The sequence below is a fragment of the Rhodotorula graminis genome (assembly GCF_001329695.1).
Source record: "Rhodotorula graminis WP1 unplaced genomic scaffold RHOBAscaffold_12, whole genome shotgun sequence".
In the NCBI taxonomy this organism is placed as follows: domain Eukaryota; kingdom Fungi; phylum Basidiomycota; class Microbotryomycetes; order Sporidiobolales; family Sporidiobolaceae; genus Rhodotorula; species Rhodotorula graminis.
Genome location: NW_017264939.1, coordinates 656,712 through 682,072, shown reverse-complemented (window position 1 = coordinate 682,072; position 25,361 = coordinate 656,712). Strand labels below are relative to the sequence as shown.

General features: G+C 67.9%; 7 protein-coding genes across 7 annotated transcripts; 3 read left to right on the top strand and 4 right to left on the bottom strand.

The window, feature by feature from the left end:
• Positions 1–2,558: 2,558 nt before the first annotated feature.
• Positions 2,559–3,670, bottom strand: RHOBADRAFT_55384 (uncharacterized protein; the record flags this gene model as incomplete). The annotated part of the gene is made up of 2 exons (XM_018417821.1): positions 2,559–2,859; positions 2,947–3,670. 2 exons carry the CDS (start codon positions 3,668–3,670, stop codon positions 2,681–2,683), a joined length of 903 nt encoding a protein of 300 aa, XP_018269222.1. The 3' UTR covers positions 2,559–2,680.
• A 2,301-nt stretch (positions 3,671–5,971) lies between these two features.
• On the bottom strand, positions 5,972–6,594 carry RHOBADRAFT_46277 (uncharacterized protein; the record flags this gene model as incomplete). Its single annotated transcript, XM_018414756.1, has 5 exons — positions 5,972–5,992; positions 6,120–6,141; positions 6,202–6,293; positions 6,406–6,469; positions 6,536–6,594. 5 exons carry the CDS (start codon positions 6,592–6,594, stop codon positions 5,972–5,974), a joined length of 258 nt encoding a protein of 85 aa, XP_018269221.1.
• A 1,272-nt stretch (positions 6,595–7,866) lies between these two features.
• On the top strand, positions 7,867–8,771 carry RHOBADRAFT_65494 (uncharacterized protein). Its single transcript, XM_018418724.1, has 5 exons — positions 7,867–7,964; positions 8,064–8,128; positions 8,218–8,281; positions 8,386–8,460; positions 8,526–8,771. Exons 2-5 carry the CDS (start codon positions 8,070–8,072, stop codon positions 8,583–8,585), a joined length of 258 nt encoding a protein of 85 aa, XP_018269220.1. The 5' UTR covers positions 7,867–7,964; positions 8,064–8,069; the 3' UTR covers positions 8,586–8,771.
• Positions 8,772–9,002: 231 nt separating this feature from the next.
• RHOBADRAFT_66828 (uncharacterized protein) lies at positions 9,003–10,317 on the top strand. Its single transcript, XM_018419095.1, has 7 exons — positions 9,003–9,058; positions 9,137–9,188; positions 9,257–9,314; positions 9,386–9,471; positions 9,538–9,740; positions 9,807–9,993; positions 10,106–10,317. The coding sequence occupies exons 1-7, from the start codon at positions 9,023–9,025 to the stop codon at positions 10,222–10,224; spliced, it is 741 nt and encodes a 246-aa protein (XP_018269219.1). The 5' UTR covers positions 9,003–9,022; the 3' UTR covers positions 10,225–10,317.
• Positions 10,318–11,219: 902 nt separating this feature from the next.
• On the top strand, positions 11,220–12,698 carry RHOBADRAFT_38795 (uncharacterized protein; the record flags this gene model as incomplete). The annotated part of the gene is made up of 6 exons (XM_018413561.1): positions 11,220–11,383; positions 11,523–11,739; positions 11,825–11,923; positions 12,036–12,236; positions 12,355–12,515; positions 12,596–12,698. Coding segments are annotated over 6 exons (945 nt in total), but the record flags the coding sequence as incomplete, so codon positions are not given.
• A 2,033-nt stretch (positions 12,699–14,731) lies between these two features.
• RHOBADRAFT_17302 (uncharacterized protein) lies at positions 14,732–16,221 on the bottom strand (the record flags this gene model as incomplete). The annotated part of the gene is made up of 7 exons (XM_018412362.1): positions 14,732–14,919; positions 15,011–15,106; positions 15,185–15,443; positions 15,510–15,625; positions 15,697–15,739; positions 15,809–15,892; positions 15,958–16,221. The coding sequence occupies 7 exons, from the start codon at positions 16,219–16,221 to the stop codon at positions 14,732–14,734; spliced, it is 1,050 nt and encodes a 349-aa protein (XP_018269217.1).
• Positions 16,222–16,572: 351 nt separating this feature from the next.
• RHOBADRAFT_6068 (uncharacterized protein) lies at positions 16,573–17,931 on the bottom strand (the record flags this gene model as incomplete). The annotated part of the gene is made up of 4 exons (XM_018418450.1): positions 16,573–16,992; positions 17,094–17,547; positions 17,618–17,707; positions 17,783–17,931. Coding segments are annotated over 4 exons (1,113 nt in total), but the record flags the coding sequence as incomplete, so codon positions are not given.
• Between the last annotated feature and the right edge of the window lie 7,430 nt (positions 17,932–25,361).

The window sequence follows — 25,361 nt, the reverse complement described above, 5'->3', positions numbered from 1 at the left end:
GAGGGGGCCGAGGAGGAGGGCTGGCGCGCGTGGCGGGAGTCGTGCAGGGGCGAGGAGGGCGAGGGAGAGGCGTGGAGGAGGAGCGCGGCGTCGAGGGACTTGCGGCGCACGGGGTGATGGGAGCGGGAGGGGGGGAGGGAAGGCGAGAGCGAGGCCGCGAGGAGGTCGATGGGCCGGTGGGCGTACTGCGCGGGGGAGGGAGCGTGTCAGTGAGGGCCCGAGCGATGTCGACCCACTAGGGTTGCCCGAAAGGACGACCAAGTCCGTCCGAGCCCCCCCAGTGAGCCTCGACCAGCTCAGAGCGCACGCACCGTCCCCGCCGCCCCGCCGCCCCCATGCGCCAAGTGCCTGAACCCAACCGGGCTCCCAATCCTCGCCTTGTCGAGCCCGCCCTCGCCCGCCGCACTCGACCCAGACCCAGACCCGCCCGACCCGAGGCGATGCACGCTCCGCCGGCGCCGCGCCGACGCCTGCAGCGGCGGGAGCGCCGCGGTCGAGTACGGCGTGCGCGCCGTGGCCGTGCTTGCGCTGCTGCTGGTGGTGGTGGTGGTGCCGAGGTGCGTGCGGCGCTGCGCCGAGTGCGGCGTGTAGTGGCGCGGGAGCGAGTCGTGAGCCGACGAGGCGAAGCAGTTGAAGGGCTGTGGCGCGTGCGGGTCAGTGCGTGCGCCGGTGCCGGCTGCTGCAGAGGACGAACGAGGGCGCACCATGGCGTGCGGGTGCGGGTGCGAGAGGGGGGAGGAGAGAGGGAGAGAGGAGAGGAGCGAGCCGGGCCGAGGCCGAGCGAGGCGTGTGCGCTGACACGAAAGGTGCCGGCGCCGACGTGGGGGCGCGTGCGCTCGACGATGCTGCGACAGCCACTGCAGGCGCGAGAGCTATTTAGTCGAGCCTGGCAGAGAACGCGCGAGGCGAGAGCGAGGGCGCGACGACAAAAACGTCTCGAACGAGCCTCTTGCTCGAGGACGAGTCGCTCTCGTGCTCACACTCTGCCGTGCTGACATCTCTCGATCGTACAGCCTCGGCAAAGGTGAAGGGGCAAGGGGAAGCGGACGCCCTGAGTGCCAGTCACTCGCTCCCGTCCGCACTGTCCTCCTCCTCGCTGCTCTCCGTCTCCTCCTCGCTCTCCTCCTCCTCGCTCCCCGACCCGCTCCTCCCCTTCTCCTTCCGAGCGCGCCGCCTCGCCGCCCGCCTCACCTCGTCGACGCCTTCCCTCGCCGGCGCCGCCCCAGGCCCGAGCGCCGCCGCTCCTCCCCCTCCTCCCGCCCGCCCGCTCGGCGCCGCGCCCGTCCCGCCCAGCCCCGCAAGCCGCGCCTCCCACCCCCTCGCCGTGTCCTCGTCGTCCTCCCTGTCCGCCATCCCCTGCCGCAACTCGACCTCGCCCTCGTCCCTCACCCTTCTCATCAGCTCCTCCTCCTCCTCGCTCAACCTCCCACCGGCCGGGCCGCCAAGCGCGAGCGCGAGCTCGCCCGCCTCGACCGGACTCGGCGCATCGTCGCCGATACCCGGGCCCGGGCGGAAGAACTGGACCTCGACGCCCGAGAGGGTGTCGAGGAGCGAGGGCGAGAGGGAGGCCGCCCGGGCCGCGGACGGGATCGAGCGGCGCGGGGCGCGCGCGAGGGGGGGAGAAGAGGGGGGAGAGGGGAGGCGGTCGAGCTGGGTGTGGCGAGGGGGGAGAGAGAGGGGCGTCAGTCGCGTGGGAGGACGGGAGGGAGGAAGGGAAGAAGGAGGGACGCACGGGTCCGGAACGGGGAGAGCGCGAGCGCAGGATGGCCTTGACCTGCTCGACGGCACGAGGGCGAGTCAGTTGAGCGTGCTCGGCACACGAGACTGGAGAAGGAGAGGCGACGCACGAGGTCGTCGTCCTCGGAAAGCTGTGCGACCGAATCGAGCGCAGTCTCCTCCAGTCAGTCCCGCTCGACCGGGAGAGAGGAGCGCGTGTTGACATCAGGACGCACCTGCTCACCGGCACCCACCCGCTCCTCCTCCTCGACCCGCCTCAAGAACCGCTCGACCTGGGCGCTCGAGAGGGTCAGCACCGTGGCCTGTCCGGCGAGAGCGAGAGAGAGAGAGTAGGGGCGCACCTCGTCGTCCTCGTGCGCGCTCCCATCGAGCTCGTCGACGCCCTTGAACCCGACTGGCACGCGCGGCCCAGCCGCCGCCGACGACGATTCGCCCGAGGAGGAGGGGGAGGAGGCCGCCGCGGGCGCGCGCAGTCTCGCGAGCCGCTCGGCGAGCTGCGCCGTGTCGTCGTCGTCCGCGTCGGGTGTCCTGTAGCTCGTGTGCGGGTCAGTGCGCGCCGCCGCGAGGGCGAGGAGAGGAGGGAGAGCGGGCGCACGGAGAAGTGGGGGCGGCGGGAGGAGGAGGCGACGAGGGGGCCGCCGCGGCCGGGTGGGCGGCGCTGCGCAGGGCGGCGAGGCGTGCAGTGAGCGTGTCGGGCGAGGTCGGGTCGCGCATCGTTGCCGCTGAGGGGGAGCGAGCGAGCTGAGCGAGGAGACGGCTCGAGGGGAGGAGACAGAGGCGGCCGACCTTTCTCGAGTGCGGCTCTCTGGAAGCTGGACAACGGACGGCAATCGCGCGTGATACAACCAGAGAGAGAGCGACAGACAGACGGCAGAGATACGAGCACAACACGACGACGCCGACTCTGCTCGAGAGCCCGACGAGTAGAAACCGCTCCCCTCGCTCACGCCTCCTCGACCGCGCCCGCAACAGCCACGTCCTCGTCCTCCTCGGTCGCCTTGCCCTTGCCCTTGTCCTTGGCCGAGCCCGCGCCGGCCTTGCCCTTGTTCTCCTTCTCCTTCTCGACCGTCGCAGCGGGCGCCGCCGCGTCCGTCTTGGCCTTCTTGCGCTTCTTCATCATGGCTGCGGCGCGCACGAGGTGTCAGTGATCGCGCACGAGGCCCGAGGCGCACCGAGACGAGGAAGAAGGACGAGGAAGAGGGGACGCACCCGCCCGGACGGCGTCCTTTACGCCCGACACGATCTCCTTGCTCTCCTCGACGTACTTGGCGTCATCGAGGCGACGCTTGCCCCCCACCGCTCCGGACCCGCCTGCGCTCGGTGCGGGACGCGCACCGTCCTGCGCTGCGCCCGACGCCGACCCGATGCCGCTCCCGCTCGCGACCGGTCCTCCCGCCGCCGCCGAGCCCGACGAAGAAGACGCCGCGACGCCCGCCTGCTGCTCGAGCCTGCGAATCTCGTTGTTGAGCTCCTCGAGGCGCTTCTGCTTGGCGAGGGCCTGGGCGGCGAGGCGGTCGGGCTCGTTCTCGAGCGCGTCGGCGAGCCGTTTCGCCTCCTTAAGGGTCGACAGGCGCCTGCCATCGAGGCCGCGGCACGAGTCGGTGTTCTGCGCCTTGTTCGAGCTCATGCGGCCGCCCTGGGCGCGCAGCTGCGACGCAAAGCCGCCCTTGCCGCCGGCGAGGCGGGGCGTGAGGCGCAGGGCGACGAACGAGGTCGGGGTGGTGGCGCCATCGAGGTGGGCGAGGGTGGACGAAGGGGAGCGAGGGAGGGGCTTGCCCGAGGAGTGGGCGAGGACTTGGGCGGCCGGCGGGCAGTAGGGCGCGAGGAGGGTCGAGAGGGACGAGATCGGGGTCGAGGGGGGAAGGGCGAGCGAGAGGGTGCGCGGGTGCGGGTGGAACAGCGAGATGAGGACGGGGACAAGGGTGGTGTCCATGGTGGTGCTGTCGTAGGTCTGGCTCAGGTGGTGGTGAGCGTGTGAGCGAGGGAGAGCCAGCTGCCCCCGACTTCATCTCGTCGCCGCGGGCTCTCGCTCTCGCCAACAGCTGAGACGAGCTGCTGCCACCTGCTGTGCACCCTCGCACACTGCGACTCAATCGCGAGCTTCGCCGACCAGCACCGTGCCCACCCGCCCTCCTCCCTCACATCGCCCCGCCCCAACTCCTTCCAGCCCTCCCTCGCCGCGTGCGCCCGCCGCCCACCACGGCCATCGACAGCGTCGTCGCCCTGCCTGCGCCCCACCACCCTGTGCACGGGCGAGCGCTGCGGCTCAGTCGTGCTCGGCACCCGCCGCTCGTCTCTCCCGCCTTGCCGCTCTCGCACGACGAGCAGCATAGCATGCTTCTCCAGGGCCCACCGCCGCACAGCTTCGAGTCGCCCTCGCACTCGCTGCTGGCTTGCAGGCGGCAGAGCTGCGCCGGATGCCTCGTGCGATGGAGCTTCCCTGCCCCTCAAGAGCAGCCAGCGTCGGCGGCGATTCCGAAACGCCGTGGCCCTCGCTCTCTCGCGCGCTCTCGCTTGCTCTCCCCACTCAGCTTTCTCCCCACTCAGCTCTCTCTCTCGCTCGCTCGCTCGTCCCACTACTCGGCCCGCCACCAAGAGCACCACGGACGCCCTGTCCGACACCGGCTTGTCCGACTCGAGCTCGCTCGCCAACGCGCTCGCGGCGCACCCCAAAGCGTGCGTGGACGACTCGAGCAGCTGGGAGGTCGCCGTCCGCCGCGAGGGCGGGCTCATGAGCCTCGTGCAGCCGCTCGTCGCCCTGACGCGCGCCCACGAGTCGCACGCCGAGGTTTGCGCTGCCCTCGAGCGGCTAGCCCGCCTTCTCCCTGTGTCGGTGCAGCACCCGTGCGTCCCCTCGTCTCGACCTGTGTCGGTTGCGCGTGACCTTTGTCCAACTCGCGGCTGCAGCCGGCGACTTTACCCTCCTCGACCTGTCGCTGCCCGCCGAGCTCCCTCCCGCCAAGAACTACATCAATGCAGATCGGTCCTCACTTGTCCGTGTCTCCTTCAAGAGATCGAGACAGCGAGAGGGAGCAGAAAGCGAGCGCGAAAAGGGCTGGAAAGCGACGCCCTCAGATCCTTCATCCGGACGTCGGTCGAGGAGACGCTGTTCGCGAGGATGCCTCGTCAGGGGCGGCTCAACGGTGCGTCTGCTAGAAGATCTCGTCGCACGCGAGTCTGCTCGAGCGCGCTGTCCCGCGCAAAGCACTCGTGCGCTCTTCTTCCAAGTCGAACAGCTCTCGAAATCGCTCTTGCCCGTCAATCGCTCGCTACGATCGCTCCTCTGCCCCCAGATCGAAGCTCAAGCTACGCTGGCTGTCTGTGCTGCGGTTGGCCCGCAAGCCGACGACTGTCGGGCGCGCGCAGGCTCGCTTCGCCGAGATCTCGCCGTCGAGCCGTGCTCGCTCCTCCTCTGCGTCTCGTGCTGCGCTTCGACCGCTCCGCCCGCCGTGAGAATGACTTTTGTGAACCTGCAGAGGTGCTCGCTCGCTCGTCAGATGCCGTCGCCGTCGTGCCACGGGCGCTGAAGTTCTCATCAGTTGCCCGCGCTCCGGCCGTTCTCCCACCCTTCCTCGCTGTGCTGAACCGGTGTGCGCACCTCGCAGCGCTCGCTATGCATTGAAAGAACAGATCCCGGGCTTGAGCGGCCCCTCTCCCCCTTGCGCCGCCGCCTGCTCGACCCTCGCCCTGCACGCCGCGCACGCTCCCCCTCGGGCGCTCGCGGTTCGCCCGCCTGCTGCACTTTCCGCTCTCTCTCTCTCGAGCTCTCTTTCGCTCACGGTCGTCCTGCGAGTTTGAGAAGCAGGCGCGCAGACGGGTCCGTGCAGGGCGCGCCTCGGCCGCTCGACCACTCGAGCCGATCTTGCTTTGCTCTCTCTTGCGGATGCTGTGCCGGCGCGCTCGCCTGCAGCGTCTGCCGAGAGAGTCGCGAGAGCGTCGAGAAATGTAGCAGGGAGGCCGAGTAAGCGCGCTCGGTAGGATTGACAGTCGACGAGCGCCGGCACTGCCGCTCCTGAATTCCTTCCCTCGTTGTAACTGTCGTTCGGCCGCTCTCTCTCGACGGCTCTCGCACGCCTGCACAGGAAACACGGACGACGGGCCGGCAGCACGAAGTAGAGGACGAAAGGTACTAAGCTTGGATTGTCAAATCGAAGGACGGCCACGGAGGGGGAGATGGCGAGGCTACGGGAATCTCCTGCTGCTCGATGCGGTGCGACGGCGGAGAATTAAGTAACTAATGCTTAGCCGACTCCTTCTGTAACGCATTCCCACATCGGGGCGTCAGTAAAGTGAGGAGGAGGAAGGCCGGATGAGGCGAGGTCGGGCGCCCGCCGCTCGGCACAGCAGCCGAGGCGCAGGCGCCGACGAATGGAAGCACTCACGTAGCCCGAAGCCTTGGCCGAGCTGGAGGGAGGGGTCATCAGTGAGAGTGCTATAGAGAGAGAGAGGCAGAGGAGGACGCACTGCTGCGACTCGTCGATCTTGTCGCCGGCAGCGCTGAACGCAGCCGAGGCACGGTCGCCGAGGCCGGCGCCAGTGTTGCCCTTGGCGACCTCCTGTAATGCCGAGAACGCGAGCGGGCAAAAGGAGACGGGGATGGAGGACGAAAGGTCAGCGCAATTTTCAGAGCGGACAGAGGCGGCGCTTATGTCAAAGAGATGAGCGCACCTTGTTCGACTCCTTCGAGGCGCCGGCGGTGTACTCCTGGACGGTCTCGGAGACGTAGTTGGCACTGCGAGGAGGACGAAGAGGGTCAGGTGTCGGCAACCCTCTGAAGCGGGAGGCGGGCGAAACTCACGCGTCCTTGACGGTGTCGATGATGCCGCCCGAGGTGGTGTTGTTGGTGGTGGAGGCCATTGTAAAGGTAGGGCTGCGCGAGAGGAAGAAGGAGCGTCGGGAGGGGCGGGGGTGGGGAAGGTCAGCATCCGTACGAGCGGACCTCCCGCAAGCGGTTCGAGCGCGCGACGTGCAGGCTCGTTGCAGGTGGGAGAGAGACTGACTGTGTGTGAGTGTGGGTGGGAAGAAGAGTGCGAGAAGAGTGTGGTGGAGAGAGAGAAAGGAGAGAGAGGAGGGCGCGAGGGGGAGGGCTCCCTGTCCTCGCACACACGGATCTTGCGGCGAGCCTGTCGCCGGTTGCGGCTACTGCGGGATCGACGTCCCCGTGACACGCAATGACGACTGCTGTGCACAGCCTTGCCAGAAAGAGCGACACTCGGAGCGAGTCTGGACCACGAAGAGCAGACTTTCGACAGCGGACCTTCCCTGCTGGCGAATCGAGCCGCGCCAGCTGGACAACGAGCATGTCGATCCCCTCGACTCTGACGTCGCCAAGATGGCGATCGCACTCTGGCTCCCCCACTTGGGCGCGCCGCTTTCTCCCCTCGGCACGAGTCGCGAGCGCTCCTCGATGTTGCGACGTGGAGGGCTTGAGGCGCAAGCGCATACACAGCCTCTCTCCTTCCACCGGCTTCTTGCCTGCACGCGCACCGCATGCTTCCTCTCCCCTGGCATGCACCGACCGCCTGCTGGCGCGACGGTCGTCGGTTCGAGCGCCGTCGACCTCGCACGAGCCTCCCCGAGCTCCAACTGCACGCAGCTCCGGTCGCCGATTCAGCGCTGCCCCACTCGACGCAGAGACGAGCTCTGAACGTCGACCGCGACCAGCGGTGGCATACAGCGACCTGCACGAGCTGCTTTCGGCGAGGTCCGTCAACTTGAGAAGGCCGACTCGCTCCGTCGTCTCGCCGCCGACGGCGTCGGACGACCCGCTTGTTTGCACGTCCGGCGTGACCCAGAGTCTCGTGCGCGCGAGCCGGACCCCTCGAGCACTCAACGAGTCAACGCAGCGCCGAGTCGGCGGATCGTCCAGGGACGCGCGAGGCTTCGTGCCGCCGCGACGGCTCTCGATTTTCGGAAATTGGCCACTTGGCTTCGTCGACTGCAGATGCGCGTGCTCCCTTTTCCCTCTGAAGTCCTCCGTTCTCTCGCATCCTGCGGCAGCAGCGGCTGACCGGCTTTGGCTGGCGCACTGGGGGCCCGCTTGCGCGGTCCTCCTTATCGCTTTTGCCTCCGCTTCCTGCGCGTGACGTCGCTCGGTGTTCGCTCAGGCTCGCGTCGCGCTGGGCACGGCTGCCTGCGTGCGCCGCCGCTCCTCCTCTCTCTCCTTCTCTCCCACCACCGCATCTCTCGCACCCTTTTTCACCCACTACCACCACCACCAACCTACAGTGCGTCCGCCTCCCGTCGCAGCTCAAGGAGCACTCGAACCGGGAGCTGATGAGCGCCTTTCCATTGTCCTCCCCTCCTCCCACCTCTCTCGTCCACAGCTCACAATGGCCTCCACCACCGCCAACTCGACCATCGAGTCGATCACCAACACCGTCTCGGACGCGTACGTCCAGCCCGCCCTCGCACTGTGTCGAATCTCGCGTCGAGCGACACGTCGACCTCGTCCTGACCCTCCTCCCTTCCCTCCTGCAGCGCCCAGTACGTCTCGAACTCGGTCAGCGAGGCCGTCAGTGGTGCCTCGAAGGAGGGCAACAAGGTGCGTCGCGCTCTTTCACGCTTTCACCGCCTCTTGGCCAGCCTCAACCTCGTCCTGACCTTGCTCCTCCCCCTCCCTCCTCCACTCGTCTTCCTCGTCTACAGGAGGTCGCCAAGGGCCACACCGACGCCTCGCTCGGCGACCGCGCCTCGGCTGGCTTCAACGCCGTCGGCGACAAGGTGCGACCTCCCTCCTTCTCCTCCTTCCTCCTCCTCCACGACCTGACCTCTCCTCCTCCTCGCAGATCGACGAGTCGAAGGCCGGCGCCAAGGCCGACGCCTCGAAGACCTCTATGAAGAATTGAGCGGTGCTCGTCGCCCGTCTCGCGCTTCTCCCGTGGCCGTCGTCTCCCCCTGTGGCCGTCATTCTCCTCGCGGCCGCCGCTTGATTCCCCCTCCCCCAGCTTTTGAGTACCCCCCACCCCGTCTCCCTGACCTCGCTCAGCACTCCTCCGGTGCAAGGCCGAACATCAGTACCGCGTTTGCTCGTCCCTTTGCCGTCGCGTCGCGAGAGAGAGAGTCGCAGCCCGAGAGGCTCGAGCGGGGGCGTCTTGCTCGCGATGGAAAGCTTTGCTAGCTCGTCTCGCAGCTTGTTATAGAGAGAGTGACACCGCCAGAGTAAGACGAAGCGTGTCATTCCGAAAAGAAGCCGACCCTCTGGAGCGGGGCAAACGAACGCCTCCACTCCGTCGCCGCCCTCTCCCTCATCCTCCCCCTCCTCACCACCACACAACCGCACCTCATGTCGCTCGGAAAGTGCTGCATCTCTGGCTTCAAGGTGCGCTCCCTCCCCGCTCCTCGCCCTCTCCATCGCCGTCGCGGTCGCTGACCACCCTTGCTCCCCCTCGCCTCGCAGCACGACGGCACCCCTGCCGGCAAGATCGAGCAGGTCGGCGGCGTCCGCACTTGTGCGTCCATGCTTGTCCTCGCGCCCAGGAGCGCCGACAGCTGACCCCTGCCCTCTCGCCCGACACAGACGTGACCCTGCCGCAGGGCGACTATGACCACGAGAAGGCGCTCCTCTTCCTCACCGAGTGCGTCCACTCCCCCTCGTTCCCTCAAGCAAGACCCTCGTGAGCGTGACCTGACCATGTGCGGCCGACAGCATCTACGGCGTCGACACGCTTCCGAACGGCCAGCTCCTTGCCGACTCGTACGCCGCCAACGGCTACGCCACGTTCATGCCCGACTGTACGCCGCACTCATCCCTTTCAACTCTACTACGTGCGGGCTCGCTGACACTCGAGACGCCCACAGACCTCAACGGCGACGCGGTCCCGTTCGCGGCGATGGAGTCGGGCAAGTTTGACTTGATGGCGTGGCTCGGCAAGCACGGGCAGGACGTGACGCGCCCGTTCATCGACAAGGTCATCGCCGATCTCAAGAGCAAGGGCTTCAAGCGCTTTGCCGCCGTCGGCTTCTGCTTCGGCGGGCGCTACGTCGCCGACCTCGTCCTCGACGTGCGTCCCCTCTCTTCTCCTCCCCTCTCCTTCGTTCGCATCAAGACCTGACCCTCTCGCAACCAGGACGCCATCGACGTCGCCATGGTGGCGCACCCGTCGCTCCTCAAGGTGCCCGAGGACATCCAGAACCTGGCCAAGAAGCAGACGCCGTTCCTGTGGAACCACGCGACCGAGGACGTCATGTTCAACAAGGAGCAGCAGAAGATCGCGACCGAGATCCTCAAGGACAACGACAACCACCGCGAGCACCGTGCGTCGCCCTCTTTCCTCTCCCTCGGCCCTCCTCCTCCTCGCCTCTCTCTCTCTCGGGCGTCCCGGCCATCGACCGAGAGCCGCAGCTGACCTTGCCGCCGCACACACAGACTGGGAGGGCGCGTCGCACGGCTTTGCGATCCGCGGCGACCCGAGCGACCCGCAGACGCGCCAGCTGGCCGACGGCGCCTTTGAGGAGTCGGTCAAGTTCCTCCAGGCCAAGCTCTGAGTGAGCACGGCCCGCCCCACCCCGAATATTCATGACGAGCGCGTAGATAACTTAGTGGAGGAGGACGCAACGAGCAAAGAGTGCTGCAGTACCCGTCGAGCGAGCGCGCGCGAGAGGTGAGAGGTGAGAGTCCCGGTCGAGCGAAAGCGCGCTCGAGCCCTCGCTCTCGCTCCCTCTCCTCGCGCTTTCCTTCTGCTCTCACTCTTCGGCTCGACTCGAGGTCGTAGAGCTGTCGCTGGGCACTGCGAGCTGCAGCCGTGCGAGCGCAGCGCTCGAATCGCGACGACGAACCCGAACGACGACGACCGTCGGCGGGCCTCTCGTTCTCGTCCCAGCTGCCGTGTCCCTCGTGCTCGCATTGAGAGCTTTCTGCTGTCCCTCTCGGAAAGGAGCCCGCTTCTCGAACGCCCGTCTCGGCGGCGTCGTCCCACGACGCTCCCAAGCTGCTCGCGGCGCTCTTTCGCGCGGCGCTCTTTCGCGCCGGGGCGCGAGCGAGTCTCTCTGCGTCGACAAGAGAGCGCTCTGAGAACGTGAGACGAGCAGGAGTATGAGGCCAAGCAGGACCTCGAGGTCGTTCCGCCGTCGTGGCGCCGCCGGCAGGCAGAGCGAGCAACGAGGGCGAGGAGGCGAGGAGCACGGCTTTGTCGTCCCTGGTGCGCGAGCGCGCGCACAGGCCGAGTGAGATAGCTCGCGAGGGCGCAGAAGGCCGCTCGGCGAGAGCAGGAGGTGCGTGGCAGTCTCGAGTGAAGCGGAGAGATGAGGCTGGAGGAAGAGGAGGAGCGAGTGACGGGGGCGACGCAGGGACGCGAGGGCAGGTGGACCAGGTGCACAGGCGCGCTACACGCGTCCCTAGCGCCATGCAGAGCCCGTCGGTGCCAGCCGTCGCCGTCTTTGCTCGCACAAGGACGAGGCGACTCGGAGGCGGATGTTGTCCTCGAGCCACTCGCCCTCACTTCGCCAGGCGCAGCTCTACACCACCAGAGCCACTCGCGAGAATGGCCTACGCGCAGCCCCTACCGGCCCACCTCGCGCACCAGTCGTCGTTTGCGTCGCTCGAGCTGAGCGCCGTCCTCGACGACCTCGCCGCCCGCTTCATCGTCAACCTCCCCGCCGAGGAACTCGAGAGCATGGACAGGGTCTGCTTCCAGATCGAACAAGCGTGCGTTCCACTCCCCTCCCTCTCTCTCTCGCGCGACGAGGCGTCGCCCCTTCTCCTCCTCCTCGCGCAGCCATGTGGGGTGGGGGGCCTCGCTCGGCCAGGCAACACACACTGACTCGTTGCACGCCGACACACGCAGCCACTGGTACTACGAGGACTTTGTGCGCCCGATGGCGTCCAACCCGTCGCTCCTCCCGTCGTACACGCTCAAGGCCTTCTCCCTCCTCATGTTCAAGTCGTGCCCGCTCCTGCACGACCTCGTGCCGCAGCACGCCCAGATCTGGACCTCGTTCATGCAGTACAAGGAGCGCGTGCCCGTGTGCGGCGCCGTCCTCATCAACGAGTGGTGGGACAAGGTGCGCCCCTCGCTTTCTCTCCCTTCCCCCTCTCTCTCTCTCAGAGGAGCTCGTGAGCTGACTCGTGCCGCACCCGCCTACACAGGTGCTTCTCGTCAAGGGCTGGACCAAGGGCTCGTCGTGGTCATTCCCGCGAGGCAAGATCAACAAGGAGGAGCCCGAGGCCATGTGCGCCGTCCGCGAGGTGCGTCGCGCGCTCTTTCCCTGCCCTCGTCGCGCGAGACGCCGACGCCTGTTCGCTCGACGATGCGCTCTAGTCGAAGCCGCGAACTCACTCTGCTGCCCCCGTCCTGCAGGTCCTCGAGGAGACGGGCTACGACCTGACGGCCAGCTTCCCGCCAGCGCAACTGCACCCGTCGTACGTCGAGCGCGAGGGCCACGAGCGCGTGCCGTACTACGTCGAGCTCGTCATCCGCGAGCAGAAGATCCGCCTGTACTTTGTCCCCGGCGTCAGCGAGCGCACCAGGTTCGAGACGAGGACGCGCAAGGAGATCTCGGTGCGTCGGCGGCCGGTCCTCTTTCCTCCTCGTCGAGCCCTCGTCGCACGCCGCGTGCGGTAGGATGTACGTGGACGTCGGCGGACCGCGAACTGACGCGTTTCGACGTGTCGCGCAGAAAATCGAGTGGTTCAGCCTGTCGGACCTGCCGACCTGGAGCAAGGAGGTCGCGAGCGGCGGCGCCGGCGGCAACAAGAAGGGCAAGGGCGCCGCGAGGACCAAGAGCGAGCTCGCCAATGGCCGGCAGGCAAAGTTCTACATGGTGACGCCGTTCATCTCGTGCGTTCGCCTCTCCCTCTTTCTCTCTCGCTTTCGCCCTCTCGACGGCGCGTCCCTGACCCAGGCTCGCGCGCACACAGGCACCTCAAGCTGTGGATCGACCGCAACAAGCCGCGCAACCTTCCTCCTCGCCCTGCCGCGTCGTCGCTCTCGCCGTACCCCGTCCCGGCCCGTGCGCCGTCGCCAGAGGGCTCGCCCGTCCTGTTCGGCGGCCGGGTCCTGCGGCCCTGGACCGAGGACGGCGCGACGTCGCACCTGCCGTCCGAGGGCGAGCACGCCGACGGCGACGAGTCGACCGAGGACGAGTCGGCCGTCGAGGACGAGCGGATACGTCGCGCCGTGCCGCCGCACTTGGCCCAGCAGCAGCGCTCGCCGTGGGAGACGATGCAGCAGGGCAGCGACGCGCTCCAGGCCCTCTTCTTTGGCGCGGGCGACTCGCCGCCGGCTCCTCCACCACCGATCCGCCCTTTGCCCGTCCCGACACAGCAGCACGCGACGCCCGTCCCGTCGACCTCGTCCGCCTCGGGCACCGTCACGGCGACGCCTCCTCACGTCGCCTACGAGCGCCAGCAGTCGTTCCTCCAGCCCGTGCCCAAGCCCTCGAACCAGCAGTCCAAGCTGCTCGAGCTCCTCAGCGGCGCGCCCTCGGGCGCGGCGACACCTCCTCCTCCGCCGCCGCCTCAGCCTCAGTACCACCAGCCGCCGCCCCAGTACCCGCAGCACACGCTCGCCACCCGCCTCGAGTCGCTCACCCTCGCGACGCCCTCCCCGCTCGCCTACCTCCCGACCGCCTCGTCCGCCCCGGCAGCGCACACGCCCCTCTCGCCCGCGACCGTCGCCGCCGCGCAGCCCGCTCCGCCGCAAGCGTTTGCCGCCCTCGAGGACGACCAGAAGCGCGAGAAGCACGACGCGCTCCTGCGCGCGCTGCTCAGCGTCGCGGCAAAGAGCCCGCCGCGCGCGCCGGCGCAGGACCCGCGCCGCGAGGGCGAGCTCGACCTGTCGACGCCGGCGGCGCCGGCGCCGGTACCGACCATGAACAAGGGCAGCTTGCTGTCGATCCTGAACGGCGCGCAGCCGCAGCCGCAGCCGCAGCCGGCGCCGGCGGCCGGCTTCAAGGACCCGCTCCAGGTGCTGAGGGAGTACCGCGCCGCGCAGCAGGGCGCGCCCGCCGGCTCGTCGGCCGACGTGCCCGCGCCTCATCGCGCGCCGTCGCCGCTCCCGCTGCCTGGGTCGGCCGCGCCGCACGTCGTCGCGCTGCACCACCCGAAGCCGATCCCGCCGCCGGCGGCGCAGCCCGTCTCGACGTACTCGTCGCCGACCATGACGGCCGCCGTCGCGCCGCCGCCGCATCCGCACGCGTACCCGCACTCGCACCCGCACCCGCATCAGCAGCAGCAGCAGCAGCAGCAGCCGATCCCGCTCCAGGTCCCCTACCCGCCTTCTTCCTCCCTCTCGGCCGCACCGCAAGGACACCCGCACCCGCACCCACACGTCCTTCAGCACCCGGCGCCGACCCAGATCCTCGCGCCGTACCCTCAGCAGCAGCAGCAGCAGCCTCAGCACTTCCACCCGCACATGCCCTTTTCGCACCCGCCTCCTCCTCCTCCTCCCCATGCCGCCCCGCCGCCGCACCCTCCAGCAGGAGGCGGCCCTTGGGCCCCGCCGCCGCAAGGCGCTTACGCCCACGTGCACCCGTCGCACCCGATGCCGTTCGCGTCCCTGGGCATGCCCATGCCGATGCAGCACATGTCGACGGCCATGGCGACGCCCCAGTACCCGCTTCAGCCTCAGTACGCGCTCCCGAGCGCGCTCGAGCAGATGCAGATGGGCGGCGGCGGTGGCGGCGGCGGCGGCGGCGCTGGGGGAGCGGGAGGGCCGCAGTCGATTGGGAACGGGCACGGCGGGCCGAGCGGGGGACCTGCGCCGGGGCAGGGCTACGGGCAGGCGCAGCAGCAGCAGCAGCAGCAGACGCAGCAGCCGAGGGGGAACGCAGGAGCGCTGCTCGGGCTGTTCAACACCCGGTGACGAGCGAGGCGAGCGTGCTAGCACGCCGGGGACGCAGAGCGGTGCCCGTAGAGCTTGTGCACGGACCCTCACCAGGAGCTTTGCCGCTCACGCGATGTGCGAGAGGCGAGAGAGGCGAGCGAGAGAGCGAGAAACAGGGCTCGAGAGAAGAGAAGGGAACGCGTGTCTAATCGATAGCACCGCCGCACAGTCTACTGCTCGCGCCCGCTCCCGCTCTCTCCTCCTCCTGCAGCCCTCCTCAACGCGTCAAAGTTGCCCGTCGCCTCGACCATCTCCCTGAACGTGCCGTCCTGCTTGTCGAGGAGCGCGAGCGGCGTGTCGAACTCGACGACGCGGCCAGCTCGAAGGACGAGGATGCGGTCAAAGTCGATGACCGTCTCTGCGGGCGACGAGAGAGGGCGACGATGTCAGTGAGAGGCCGAGGGAGAAGGGTGAAGAGCGAAGGAGGGGAGAGGGGCAGCGCGACGGACCGAGCCTGTGCGCGACAGTCAGGTTGGTGCAGCCCTCAAACTCCTCGCGGATGACGCGCTGCACGAGTTTGTCCGACTCGTCGTCGAGGCTCGCCGCTGCAGGGTGTGTATCAAAGGTCAGGGTCCCGGCTGCAGGCGAGAGGGAGGAGGAGGAGGAAAGGGAGAGAGACGCACTCGCTTCGTCCATAATGATGACCTTGCTGCTCCTCACGAGCGCCCTCGCGAGCCCGACAAGCTGTCGCTGGCCCTGCGAGAAGTTGCTCCCGCCGCTCGCGACCTCGCTGTCGAGCCCGACCTCGGCGGCCTCGTCGCCACTGTCGCCGCCCGCTCGCGCAAAGCCGCTGCGCTTCAACGCCGCCCACAGGACCGAGTCGTCCTGCGCGCCGTGCGGGTCGAGGTTGGAGCGGAGCGTGCCGGAGAAGAGGGTCGGGTCCTGTGGGCGCCGAGAAGGTCAGTTGTGCGGCTGGAACGCGAAGGGGGAGGAGGACAAGCGGCGCACCTGCGGCACGAGCGTGAGGCGGGACCGGATCGCGTCGAGGTTGGTGTCGGATAGGGCGCGACCGTCAATGTTGATCGAGCCGTTCGAGGTCAAGATGAAGCGCAGGAGGGCGAGTGCTGCGAGTTGAGAAGGTCGTCAGTCGCAGTCCGGGTCGACGAGAGCGTCAAAAGGGGAACGAGGGGCTCACACAATGTGCTCTTGCCGCATCCTGACGGGCCGACGATGCCAATCTGCGTGAGAGATGGGCAGGGTGAGTTCGAGACAAGGTGGTTCGCGAGCGAGGAAAACGGCCGACGCACTTTCTCGCTAGGCTTGATGCTCAGACTCAGCTCGTGCAAGACGTCCTCGCCGTCCTCGGCGTACTTGGCCGAGTAGTTGTCGAACTGCGGGCGTTTCGCTGATTCAGAACGAGGTCGGGCAGGAGAGGCCAGAGGGAGCGTGCACGGACCTCGATGCGGCCCGAGTCGGGCCAGTGCGCCGGCGGGTCCTTGCGGTCGCAGTGCGGCTCCTCGACCTCGACCTCGGTGCTGTACTGGATGATGCGCTGGACCGAGTTGAGGCTGAGCTCGTTCTTGTTGATGGCGCGCACGACGTAGAGGATCCGGCTCGTGAACTCCAAGGCGGTCGACAAGAGGAAGCCACTCGTGCCCGAGCTGAGGCCGGACGACAAGCAAAGGATGCCGACGAGGAACGCGACGGTGGCGCCGACCATGTCACTGCGCTCCTCGAGCCACCGGTCAAGGCCCTCCTCGTAAAGTTGCATCTGCAGGTGCGAGTGCCGTCAGTCGCGCACGAGGAAAGGGGTAGAGAGAGAGAGGGGGAGGCGCACCTTGTTGTAGTTGTCGGTCTGGGCCCGATACGTCGCCGCAAAGTGCTGCTCACGCTTGAAGGCGCGAATGGTCGTCACGCCCGAGGTCGAGTCGCCGAGCGTCGAGAAGAGCGGCGAACGGGCGGCCGAGACCTCCTTGCGAGCCGCGAGCGCGTTCCTGTACGTCCAAGGCGTGAGTACGAGGACCTGGGGGCAAGAGAGAGAGAGAGAGAGAGAGAGAGAAAGTGGGGCGCACCGAATGTAGAGTCGGCCGAGGAAGAAGAAGATGACGGCGATGCCGGCGGCCGGCACGAGGAAGACGGGCAACGCGACCGAGATGACGATGGCGACAAACAGGACCTGCGGCGCATAGTCGAGGACGGGCTGCAGGTTCTCGATTGACTCGGTGTCGAGGACCTCGGTGTCCTTGGAGAAGCGGTTGATGGCGTTCGACGACGGCGTGCGGTCCCACCAGCGGAACGGCGCCGCAAAGATGCGTGTCGCGAGACGAGCGTGAAGGAGGCGCGAGGCCCGGATGCCGCCGACGATGAGGTACAGGTACTGGACGGTGAGGGCGACCGACGCGACGAGCTGGATGCCGGCGTAGAGTCCAAAGTAACGAGGCGCGTGCGAGTTGGCGTCCGAGGCATTGACCCACCGACCGATGAAGTAGCCCTGTGGGTTGGTGAACGACAAGGGTCAGTGCTCGCACTCGTCGAGAAGAGGCGCCCTCGCGGACGAGGGGGACGATCGAGGAGGACGAGGCGGCCACGCACCTGGCCGATCATGAAGACGTGCGCGACGACGTTGATGACGGCGTACGGGAGCCAGAACTTGAGCCCGCCCATGGCGGCGGCGTACTTCTTGTAGACGGCCCACGAGATGGAAGTGCCCTCGCCGCTCGAGTCGCCGCGGTCCTCGTGCGCGCCGCTCCCGTGCTTGACGTGCGCGTCGTGCATCTTGCCGTCGCCCTGCTGCCCGCTCCTGCGACTGCCGTTGCTCCTCAGCGACGAGTTGGACGGCGAGCGGGCCATGCCGCTCCCGCCGGGTGCGAGGGCGTCGCTCGGCGGGCCGACGCTCGTGACGCGGCCCTCGTGAAGCTTGATGACCTGCTCACACGTCGTGAGGCGCCGAGCGCACAGCTTGACGAAGTGGGTCACGAGGACGACGGTGCGGCCCTCGAGGAGCGGGCCGTTCAGGCAGTTGTCGACGACGTGCGAGACCATGTTGCTGCAGGCGCTCGAGTTGATCAGGCTCTACACGAGGCGATCTGGATGGAGAGAAGAAAGTGAGGACGCACCTGTCGAGAGCCGAGAGGACGTCGTCGAGAAGGACGATCTCGCTCCGGGCGTAGACGGCGCGAGCGAGCGCGATGCGCTGCTTCTGCCCTCTGCGAGCGGAAGGACTCGAGTCAGTGACGGACATCGGCGAGGTTGCGCGTTCGCAGGGAACTGGCTCGACGCACCCAGACATCGACAGCCCTTGCTCGCCGACTCGAGTCTCGTCGCCTTCGGGCAGCGCCTCGAGGTCGTCCTCGAGCGAGCACGCAAAGATCGTCTCGTTGTAGCGCTCCTCGTCGTACTCCTCGCCGAACAGGATGTTGTCGCGGACCGACGTGTCTGTGCGCGCAGGCAAGAGCGTGAGCGACCTTCTCAAGTGACGAGGAGAGGGGGGCAGGGACGAGGACGCACCTTGAAGCCACGGGCTCTGCGCCGCAAAGCTCGTCTTGAGGCGCCCGCCGCCTTGCGCGAAGAGCTCGACGCCGCCGTGTGCGACGTGCAGCTCGCCGAGGAGCGCGAGCAGTAGCGCCGACTTGCCGCTGCCGACGTCGCCAGCGACGAGCGTCGTCTGCCCTCGCGGGATCGACAGGCCCGAGCGCTTGCCCTTCGGGTGCGACAGGCGCAGTGCGAACCCGCTCGAGGGCGTGTAGCGCGAGAAGCGGAAGGTCGAGTCGGGCGCGATCGAGATGGCGACGTCGGCGTGGTCGGCCTCGGCGGCGTCGCGCGTAGCGAGCTTGCGCGGTTTGCGGTCGAGCTCCTCGGTGTTGTCGAGAAAGTCGCGGATGCGCCCGAGCGAGACGTTGGCGCGCATGAAAGCCGACAGGAGCCAGGTGGCCGAGACTGCGGGAGGGGCACGCGAGGTCAGAGGGGCGGTTCTTGAGCGAGAGTGGCGAGATGGGACGCACCGACTGCCTCGCGGAGGAGGCCGAACAGGCTCATGGCGGTAAAGGCGGTCGACGCCGTGAGCGTTTGGCCTTGAAGGAAGATGAACGAGCCGAACGTGCTGAGCGTCACGACGGCCGGGATGCCGGTCGACAGGAACATCATGCCGCTGCGGCGCAAGACGAGGAGAGGATAGTTAGGCTGGGCCGTCTCGAGTTGGCCAAAGAGAGGAGAGGGAGCGAGACGAGGACGTACGCGTAAACCTTGGCGCGCCGCTTGATCCTCCCGAGCTCGACCTCCCGCAATTCCGAAATGCGGTCGATGCTGGGCTTCTCCCACCCAAACATCTTCAGGGTGCGGATGGCGTTGATGAGCTCCTGGACGAGCGTGATGCGGCGGTCGGTCGCCTTGAGGATGTCGCCCTGGACGGCGCCGTACTTGCCCGCGACCGAGCGCGACACGGGCGCAAACAGGACGACGGACCCGAGAGCGACAAAGGCGGACCAGCCGAGGAGGACGTAGAGGAACGCGAGCGACACGACGAGCTTTGGCGCGACGCCAAAGAGCTGGAGGGTCGACGGGAGCGAGGACGTGATCGTGTCGATGTCGGTGCCGACAAGGTCTGCGTGCGAGGAGCCGCTCGTCAGGACGGCGATGGTGTTGAGAGAGGAGGAAGAGAGGGACGCACTGTTGACCCTGCCGATGGCCTCGTTGCCGCCGCCGCCGCCCTTGCCCTTCTTGCCCGCCGACTTGCCCTTGCCCTTGTCCTGGCCGCTCGCCTCGCCGTTCGCCTCGCCGTCCTGCTCACCGCCCTCTCCCTCGCCGTTCCCTCCCTGCCCGTCGCCCTCGCCCTCGCCCTCCTGCCCCTCGGCCTTCCTCCCGCCGCCGCCCGCCTTGATCCGGAGCACCTTTGCGAACACGGCGTGGCCGAGGAGCGCGCGCAGGCGCAGCCCGAGCTGCGCGAGGCGGTACAGGGCCGACTGGAAGCAGACCGACGACGCGATCGGCGCGACAAAGATGAGCGTCGCGAAAACGTAGGGCGACAGGCCGAGAGGCGGCGAGGCCGACTGCTGGACGTAGCGCAGGAGCTGTGGGACCGTGGCGAGGTCAGTCGAGGACGACGAAAAGACAGAATGAGAGAGTGAGAGTCGGACGCACGAGGTTCATCGAGAGCGGGCTGACAAAGATCCACGCGATCCACCCGGTCGCGAAGAGCAAGATGCGCACGACCTCGCCGCGGTGGTGCCACGCAAACTGCCGCACGCTGCCCACCTTGGGCCCCTTCTCGCCTTCCTCCTGCTCGTCCTCGCCGTCTGCGTCCGCCTCGGGCGCGTCGCCGAGCCAGCGAAAGCGCTCGAGGACATAGTCCGACTGCAGGATGCCCGGCAGCGCCGGCACGAAGCGCTTGAAGTCGGCCTTGTGTGCCTCGTCGGCGCCATCGTCGAGGCGGAATAGGCGCCGCAGGGGCGCGCTCGTGAGGGCGTAGAAGTGGAGCATGCGGCCCTCGAGGAACGAAAAGAAGATGTTGGACAGGGGCGACGCCGTCTCGGCGGGGTTGGCGGCGACGTCGGGTCTGGTAGGGACGAAGCGGGGCGGCGTGAGGAGGAGGAGGGTGCAGAGGAGGAGGGCGAGGACCGCTTGAGCGAAGCCGAGACGCCAAAAGGCCGAGAAGGGCGGGTGGGCGATGAAGGCGAACGGGAGGAGCTGCTCAGGACGAGAGTCAGTGCGTGTGGTCGCTGAGGATGAGGAGAGGCACGACACGCACATTGGCGAGGAACGTGACGACAACGAGCCCAGAGCTGAGGACGACCTGCTGAGCGCGCACGGTCTCCTTGACGCGGTAGTCGGCGACCTGGACGGCGCTCAGGAGCGACAGGTAGACCTGCCAGGACCGGCCTCTGTCAGTCCTCGCTCGTCTGCGCAGAGAGAGAGGACCAGGGCGCACCGTGTTGCCGATGATTCCACCCTCGAGCACCCGAGTCCACCGCGCGTGCCCGCCGTCCTCGAGACCCGCGAGCCGTGCGACGCTGAGCGACAGGAGCGCGACAGCAACGATGACCTTGGTCGCCTCGAGGAGCAGCTCGTGGCCCGTCGGGGCGTCGACGCCGTGTCGTCGTCCATCAACCTTGGTCGGGTCGGCCTGCGAGTCGTGGTCGTTGAGGAGCGGCTCTTGCTCGTGTGCCGAGCCGTTGCGCCGGCTCGAGCCGCTTGCTCGGCGTGCCCTTGCCGCGCGTATGTGGATCCACGCGACGTAGGCGACGGACGACAGGAGCGACAGGCCGAGGAGGAGATGCGGCGCTAGGGCGAGAGCTGGGCGTGTGTGGAGCCGCTCGGGCGGGGTTGCTGGACTGAGGGCGGCGAGGGCGTCGAACACGAGCATCGTGCGGCCAGCCCTGGCGCGCTGTCGGTGAGGTAGAGCAGGCAAGAGAGTGATGTGGGGAGCGCTTGCTCTCGCTCGAGGGGAGGTCTTAAAACTGTGGAGCGACTTGAGTTTCGACGAGCGAGAACGGCTTCTCAGGAGCGCGCTGTTCCTCTCCTTGAAGAGTGGCCACGAGAGCGAGACGAATGCAATAGTCTAGTTACAGCGAGGGTGCGACAAGAGGAACGAGGGCTCGAGCGCTACCGGACCCGTCTGCGCTCTCCCGCCGCCCACGAATCCTTCGTCTCGTCGTAGTCGTCGCTCGCGAGACCAACGTCGCAAAACCTGTCGACCCAGGGCGCGAGATGTAAATGCAGGTTCTTGTCGAGGAAGGACGGCCAGGAGGAGGGAGGGAAGAGAGAAGAGGGAGAGGGTGCGCACCCTTGCATGGCGGCGACCGCGTCGGGCTCTTCGCCTCGAGCGTTGAGGAGCACCCGGTCGTACCCGAACGCGCAGAACGGCCGGCGCACAATGTCGAGGACCTGCTTGCGCAACGCCGGGTCGAAGGCGTCCCACTGGGCAAAGTCGCTCGACCGGCGCGAGTGGTCTGTGCGAGGACGGCGAGGTGTCGAGAACGGGAGAGGCGGCGGGATACGAGACGATACGGGCAAAGGGAGGGAAAAGGAGGGAGGAAGGACACGAAAGGTCAGGACTGGGCGCTCCTCGAGGGCGCAGCTCGTCGACGACGTGGATGCGAGAGTGTGTGGAAGACGCACAGGCCTGCAGGTTTTCGTGATGCTCGGCGATGCACGCGATGTCCTCGAGGGGCGGCAGAGCGTCGTTGGGCAGGAGGAACGAGAGGAGGCTCATCATCTGCGCGCGTTGGGGGAACGCGAGAGGTCAGTGCGGGTTCTGGAGGCCCGGCGAGAGGGAGAACCAGCGAGGCGGGACGGGAAAAGGCGAGGGAGGAGCGCGAGGGGGACAGGGACGGCGAGAGGGGAAGAGGGACGCACATTCGGGATGGGCTGGTCCTTGAGGTCCTCGTACCGCAGCGTGTGCGTCAAGATCGGCGCCTGCTGCCAGTACACCGTGTGCCGGCGCCACCGCCTCGCGAGGTCGAGCACGTCGTCTCGCTGTTGGGCGCCAAACTTGCCGCCGGGCAGGTCGACCTTGTTCTCGTGGTCCTGGAAGCCCTCGGCCGTCCTGGGCGAGTTGGCGAGGTGCCACCACGACGAGATGGCGTCGAGCGGGTTGCGGACGACGTGCACGACCTGGTCGTAGTTGCGGTAGAAGTCGGTAAAGCGCTTGTCGTGCTCGGGGATGACCTTGGGCAGCGCCGGGAAGTGCGACTTGACGAAGAAGTTGGATTTGTGGTCGCACTCACCCGCAAACGTGCGCTGCAGGCCCTTGTCGCAGTCTGCGCGTGGTCGACGGCTCGAGTTGTCAGTGAACCGTCCGGGCCGAGAGGCGGAGGGGCGAGGGCGAGAAGGGCGACAGGTGGCAAGAGGGGGTTCAAGGGCGAGACGGGAAGAGAGACCGAGGGACGCACAGATGGACGACGTCTGGTAGCCAGTCGCACGCTCGATCAGGGAGCGCAGATACCTGCGAGTGGTCCGAGAGCGAGGTCAGGAACGCGGTCGGCTCGGACGAGGCGAAGGAGAAGAAGCGAGACGAGGACGCACGAGTTTCCGCTCCTCGGGTAGCTGGCAAAGCCCGTCCGCAGGCTCGTCTCGTACGGCTTGGTGATGAGCTCGCTCTTGCACGCCGGGCTGATGGCGTCGAGCAGCTGGGCGTCCCAGGACCCGCCGTCGATGGCGACAGCGAGCTCGGCCGCCTCGGTCGCGTCGGCGCTGTTGAGGAGCGCCTCGTCGGCGGCGTCGGGCGTCGTGACGCCGACGACGGGCGACAGGCCGCCCGTCACGGCGCGGAAGGCCGTGTCGTCGACGATGGCGCCGAGCTTGGCGGGCTCGCCGGCGAGCGCGGCGGTGCCGGTCGAGGCGGCGGGCGCGAGACGGGTCGAGGTCGCGACCGTGGCGGCCATGAAGGGCGCGAGCGTGAGGGCGAGGACGACGGGCACGGCGACCGGGACGAGGTACTGCATGACGACTTAGGCGACACTCGAGGTCAGGTCGCGTGCGCATGCCGGACGTGAGAGAGGACGGGCAGGGACGCACTCTGCTTCCTGCTGTAGTGCGCGCGCTTGTCGTCGTGCTGGCGCGAGTGGTTGCCGCCGAGCATCGGGCTGCTGCTCCCGCTCGAGTCCTGCTCGAGCATGCCCTTGTTCTCGCCCGAGTCGAACACGACCTTGGGCGCCTTGGGCGGGTCGTACTTGCGGTTGATCTGCGCGGTCCAGCAAGCGCTACCGTCAGTGCCGTTCCCGGTTGAAGAGAGAGACATGATGCGGAAGAGGCGAGGCGCGACGCACCTTGATCCAGATGCCCGACGCGACCCTGCTCGCGTGATGCTCGTCGCACGGTCAGAGACTCTTCTCTCGAGGAAGAGACACTGCCGAGGAGAAAGGGAAACGAAGCGCGACGCACCAGAAGACGCCCGTCCAGCCGACGAGCGACACGCTCGCAAAGTTGCCAAAGATGCCGGCGTTGAGCAGGATCGACAGGAACTGGCGGATGGTCATGATGAGCGACGACGTGAGGGCGCCCTGTGCACAACACGTCGAGGACAACGTCAGGACCGGGCTCGCATAGGAGGCGCGAGCGCGCGCGACGAAGGACGGGCGAGACGAGGGACGCACAAAGGACGCGATCGTGTTGAGGAGGACGATGAGGCCGAGTGCGCTCGCCGCCGAGAAGATGCACGCGTCGGTGAACAGGTTCAAGTCGGAGAAGAGGAGCTCGAGGTTGGGGCGGAACGAGCCCGTCGCGCTCGACGCGACCGACGCGAGCATGGCGATGACGAACGCAAAGATGTTGGTCCACACCATCTGGTCACTGTGTGTGGGCGCGTGTGTGAGTCGCAAGGACAGTGTCGGGCGGGAAGGAGGGACAGAGAGAGAGGGCAGGGACGCACAGGACGGGCGACTCGGGTCCGAACGGGTCGCTCGACGACGGGTTCTTGCCAAAGACGCGCTCCTGCGTCGTCGACACGAGGCCGTCGAAGAAGAGGTACCCGAGGAGGAACATTGTGCCGACGAGGCCGTTCCAGAACGAGTCGTCGTCGGCGACGACGGCGGCGTGCCGGCCGTGCGGGACCGGCGGGGTCGAGAAGAGGTACGTCGCGCAGCTGTTGGCGGCATCTCGGTCAGGTCCGGCTCTTCCCGAGACGATAGAGAGGGAGAAAGGGACGCGCCCAGCAAGAATGACGCCGCCAGCGACCCACTCGCGCGTCAGATGCTTCTTCTTCCACACGAGGGCGCCGACGACGAGGACGGGCACCATCTTGCTCGTCTTTGCGAGGCTCTGCGTCGTGTACGACACGTACCGCAGCGCCTGGTACTGGCAGGACGTCGACAGGAAGTTGAACGCGGCGACCGAGGCGTAGCTGCGTGTCGAGGGACGTGAGCGTCTGCGCCCGACGAGCGAGGGAGGCGGCGACGCACGCAAAGTAGGGCGACGCGGGCTTGAGGCGCTGCGAGAAGGTGCCGAACTCGGGCTGTCGGCGAGTCTTGTACGCGAGGATGCCGAGGCCGACGACGACCGAGAAGACGCGGTTGAAGACGATGAGGAGCGACGACGAGGTAAAGTGCCGGTGGTCGGGGCCTGTGTGCGCGGGTGCTCGTGTCAGCTCGTTCAGTCCTCGGGCACAGGGCACGGTCGGCTCTCGGCCGAGGGGCGGCGCGTGCTCCTCCTCATCTGTTCGACCCGAGGCGAGGGAGAGTGGACGCACCGTACGTCGAGCTCTTCATGATCTTCTCCTGCAGGACGCCATAGAGCCTGTGTGTGCAGGAGTGGGTCAGCTCGGGTGCCGGCAGGAGCGGCAGGTCGTGAGAGACGAGGAGTGGGAGGAGGACGCGCGGCGACGCACGAGTAGATGAAGATGAGCCCTGCGCCGTGGAGCAGGAGCGAGAAGCGCTTGGCGACGCCGTCCATGGCGATGGGCGCGTCGGCGAGGTGCTGGCGAGCGTGTCGGGGCGCGAGGGCGAGCTGGGAGAGGGCGACTCGAAGTGGAGGAGGAGGGACGACGACGAGGCGGCTCGATCGCTCAAGGGAGGTTTGGCGCCGCTGAGTTGGGTCGGGCGGGGAGCGGCTCCTGTGGCCCGGGTCGGGCAAGGACGAGTCGGCGCAAGAGGTGGCGAGCTCGGGAGAGAGGGGAGCTGAGCAGGTGGCTGGCACCGAGCGGGACGGCTGCGCGCTCAGAGAGGTGCCTGCGCAGGACGCAGGCGTGTGCGGACCCGGCTCCTCACCAGACGCGCGTTCGCAGCGCGACAAAAGCCTTGGCACACAGTGGAGAAGCTGGGGGTCCACCCGAGGGCTCGGTAGCCGGCCCGGCGGACGAGGCGGCCGCCGCCGACGCGCCCGGGCCGTGCGCTCGAGCCTGCGAATGAGCAACCGCTTTCGCTCGAGCAG

What these genes read in the sequence shown, in the direction of transcription:
- RHOBADRAFT_65494 (XM_018418724.1), top strand. Translation starts at nt 8,070, where the DNA reads ATGGCCTCCACCACCGCCAACTCGACCATCGAGTCGATCACCAACACC. An exon ending in ACCAACACCGTCTCGGACGC is followed by an intron (nt 8,129 to 8,217) that starts GTACGTCCAGCC and finishes TCCCTCCTGCAG; the next exon opens with CGCCCAGTACGTCTCGAACT. An exon ending in TCAACGCCGTCGGCGACAAG is followed by an intron (nt 8,461 to 8,525) that starts GTGCGACCTCCC and finishes TCCTCCTCGCAG; the next exon opens with ATCGACGAGTCGAAGGCCGG.
- RHOBADRAFT_66828 (XM_018419095.1), top strand. Translation starts at nt 9,023, where the DNA reads ATGTCGCTCGGAAAGTGCTGCATCTCTGGCTTCAAG. An exon ending in GCTGCATCTCTGGCTTCAAG is followed by an intron (nt 9,059 to 9,136) that starts GTGCGCTCCCTC and finishes CTCGCCTCGCAG; the next exon opens with CACGACGGCACCCCTGCCGG. An exon ending in TCGCCGACCTCGTCCTCGAC is followed by an intron (nt 9,741 to 9,806) that starts GTGCGTCCCCTC and finishes TCTCGCAACCAG; the next exon opens with GACGCCATCGACGTCGCCAT.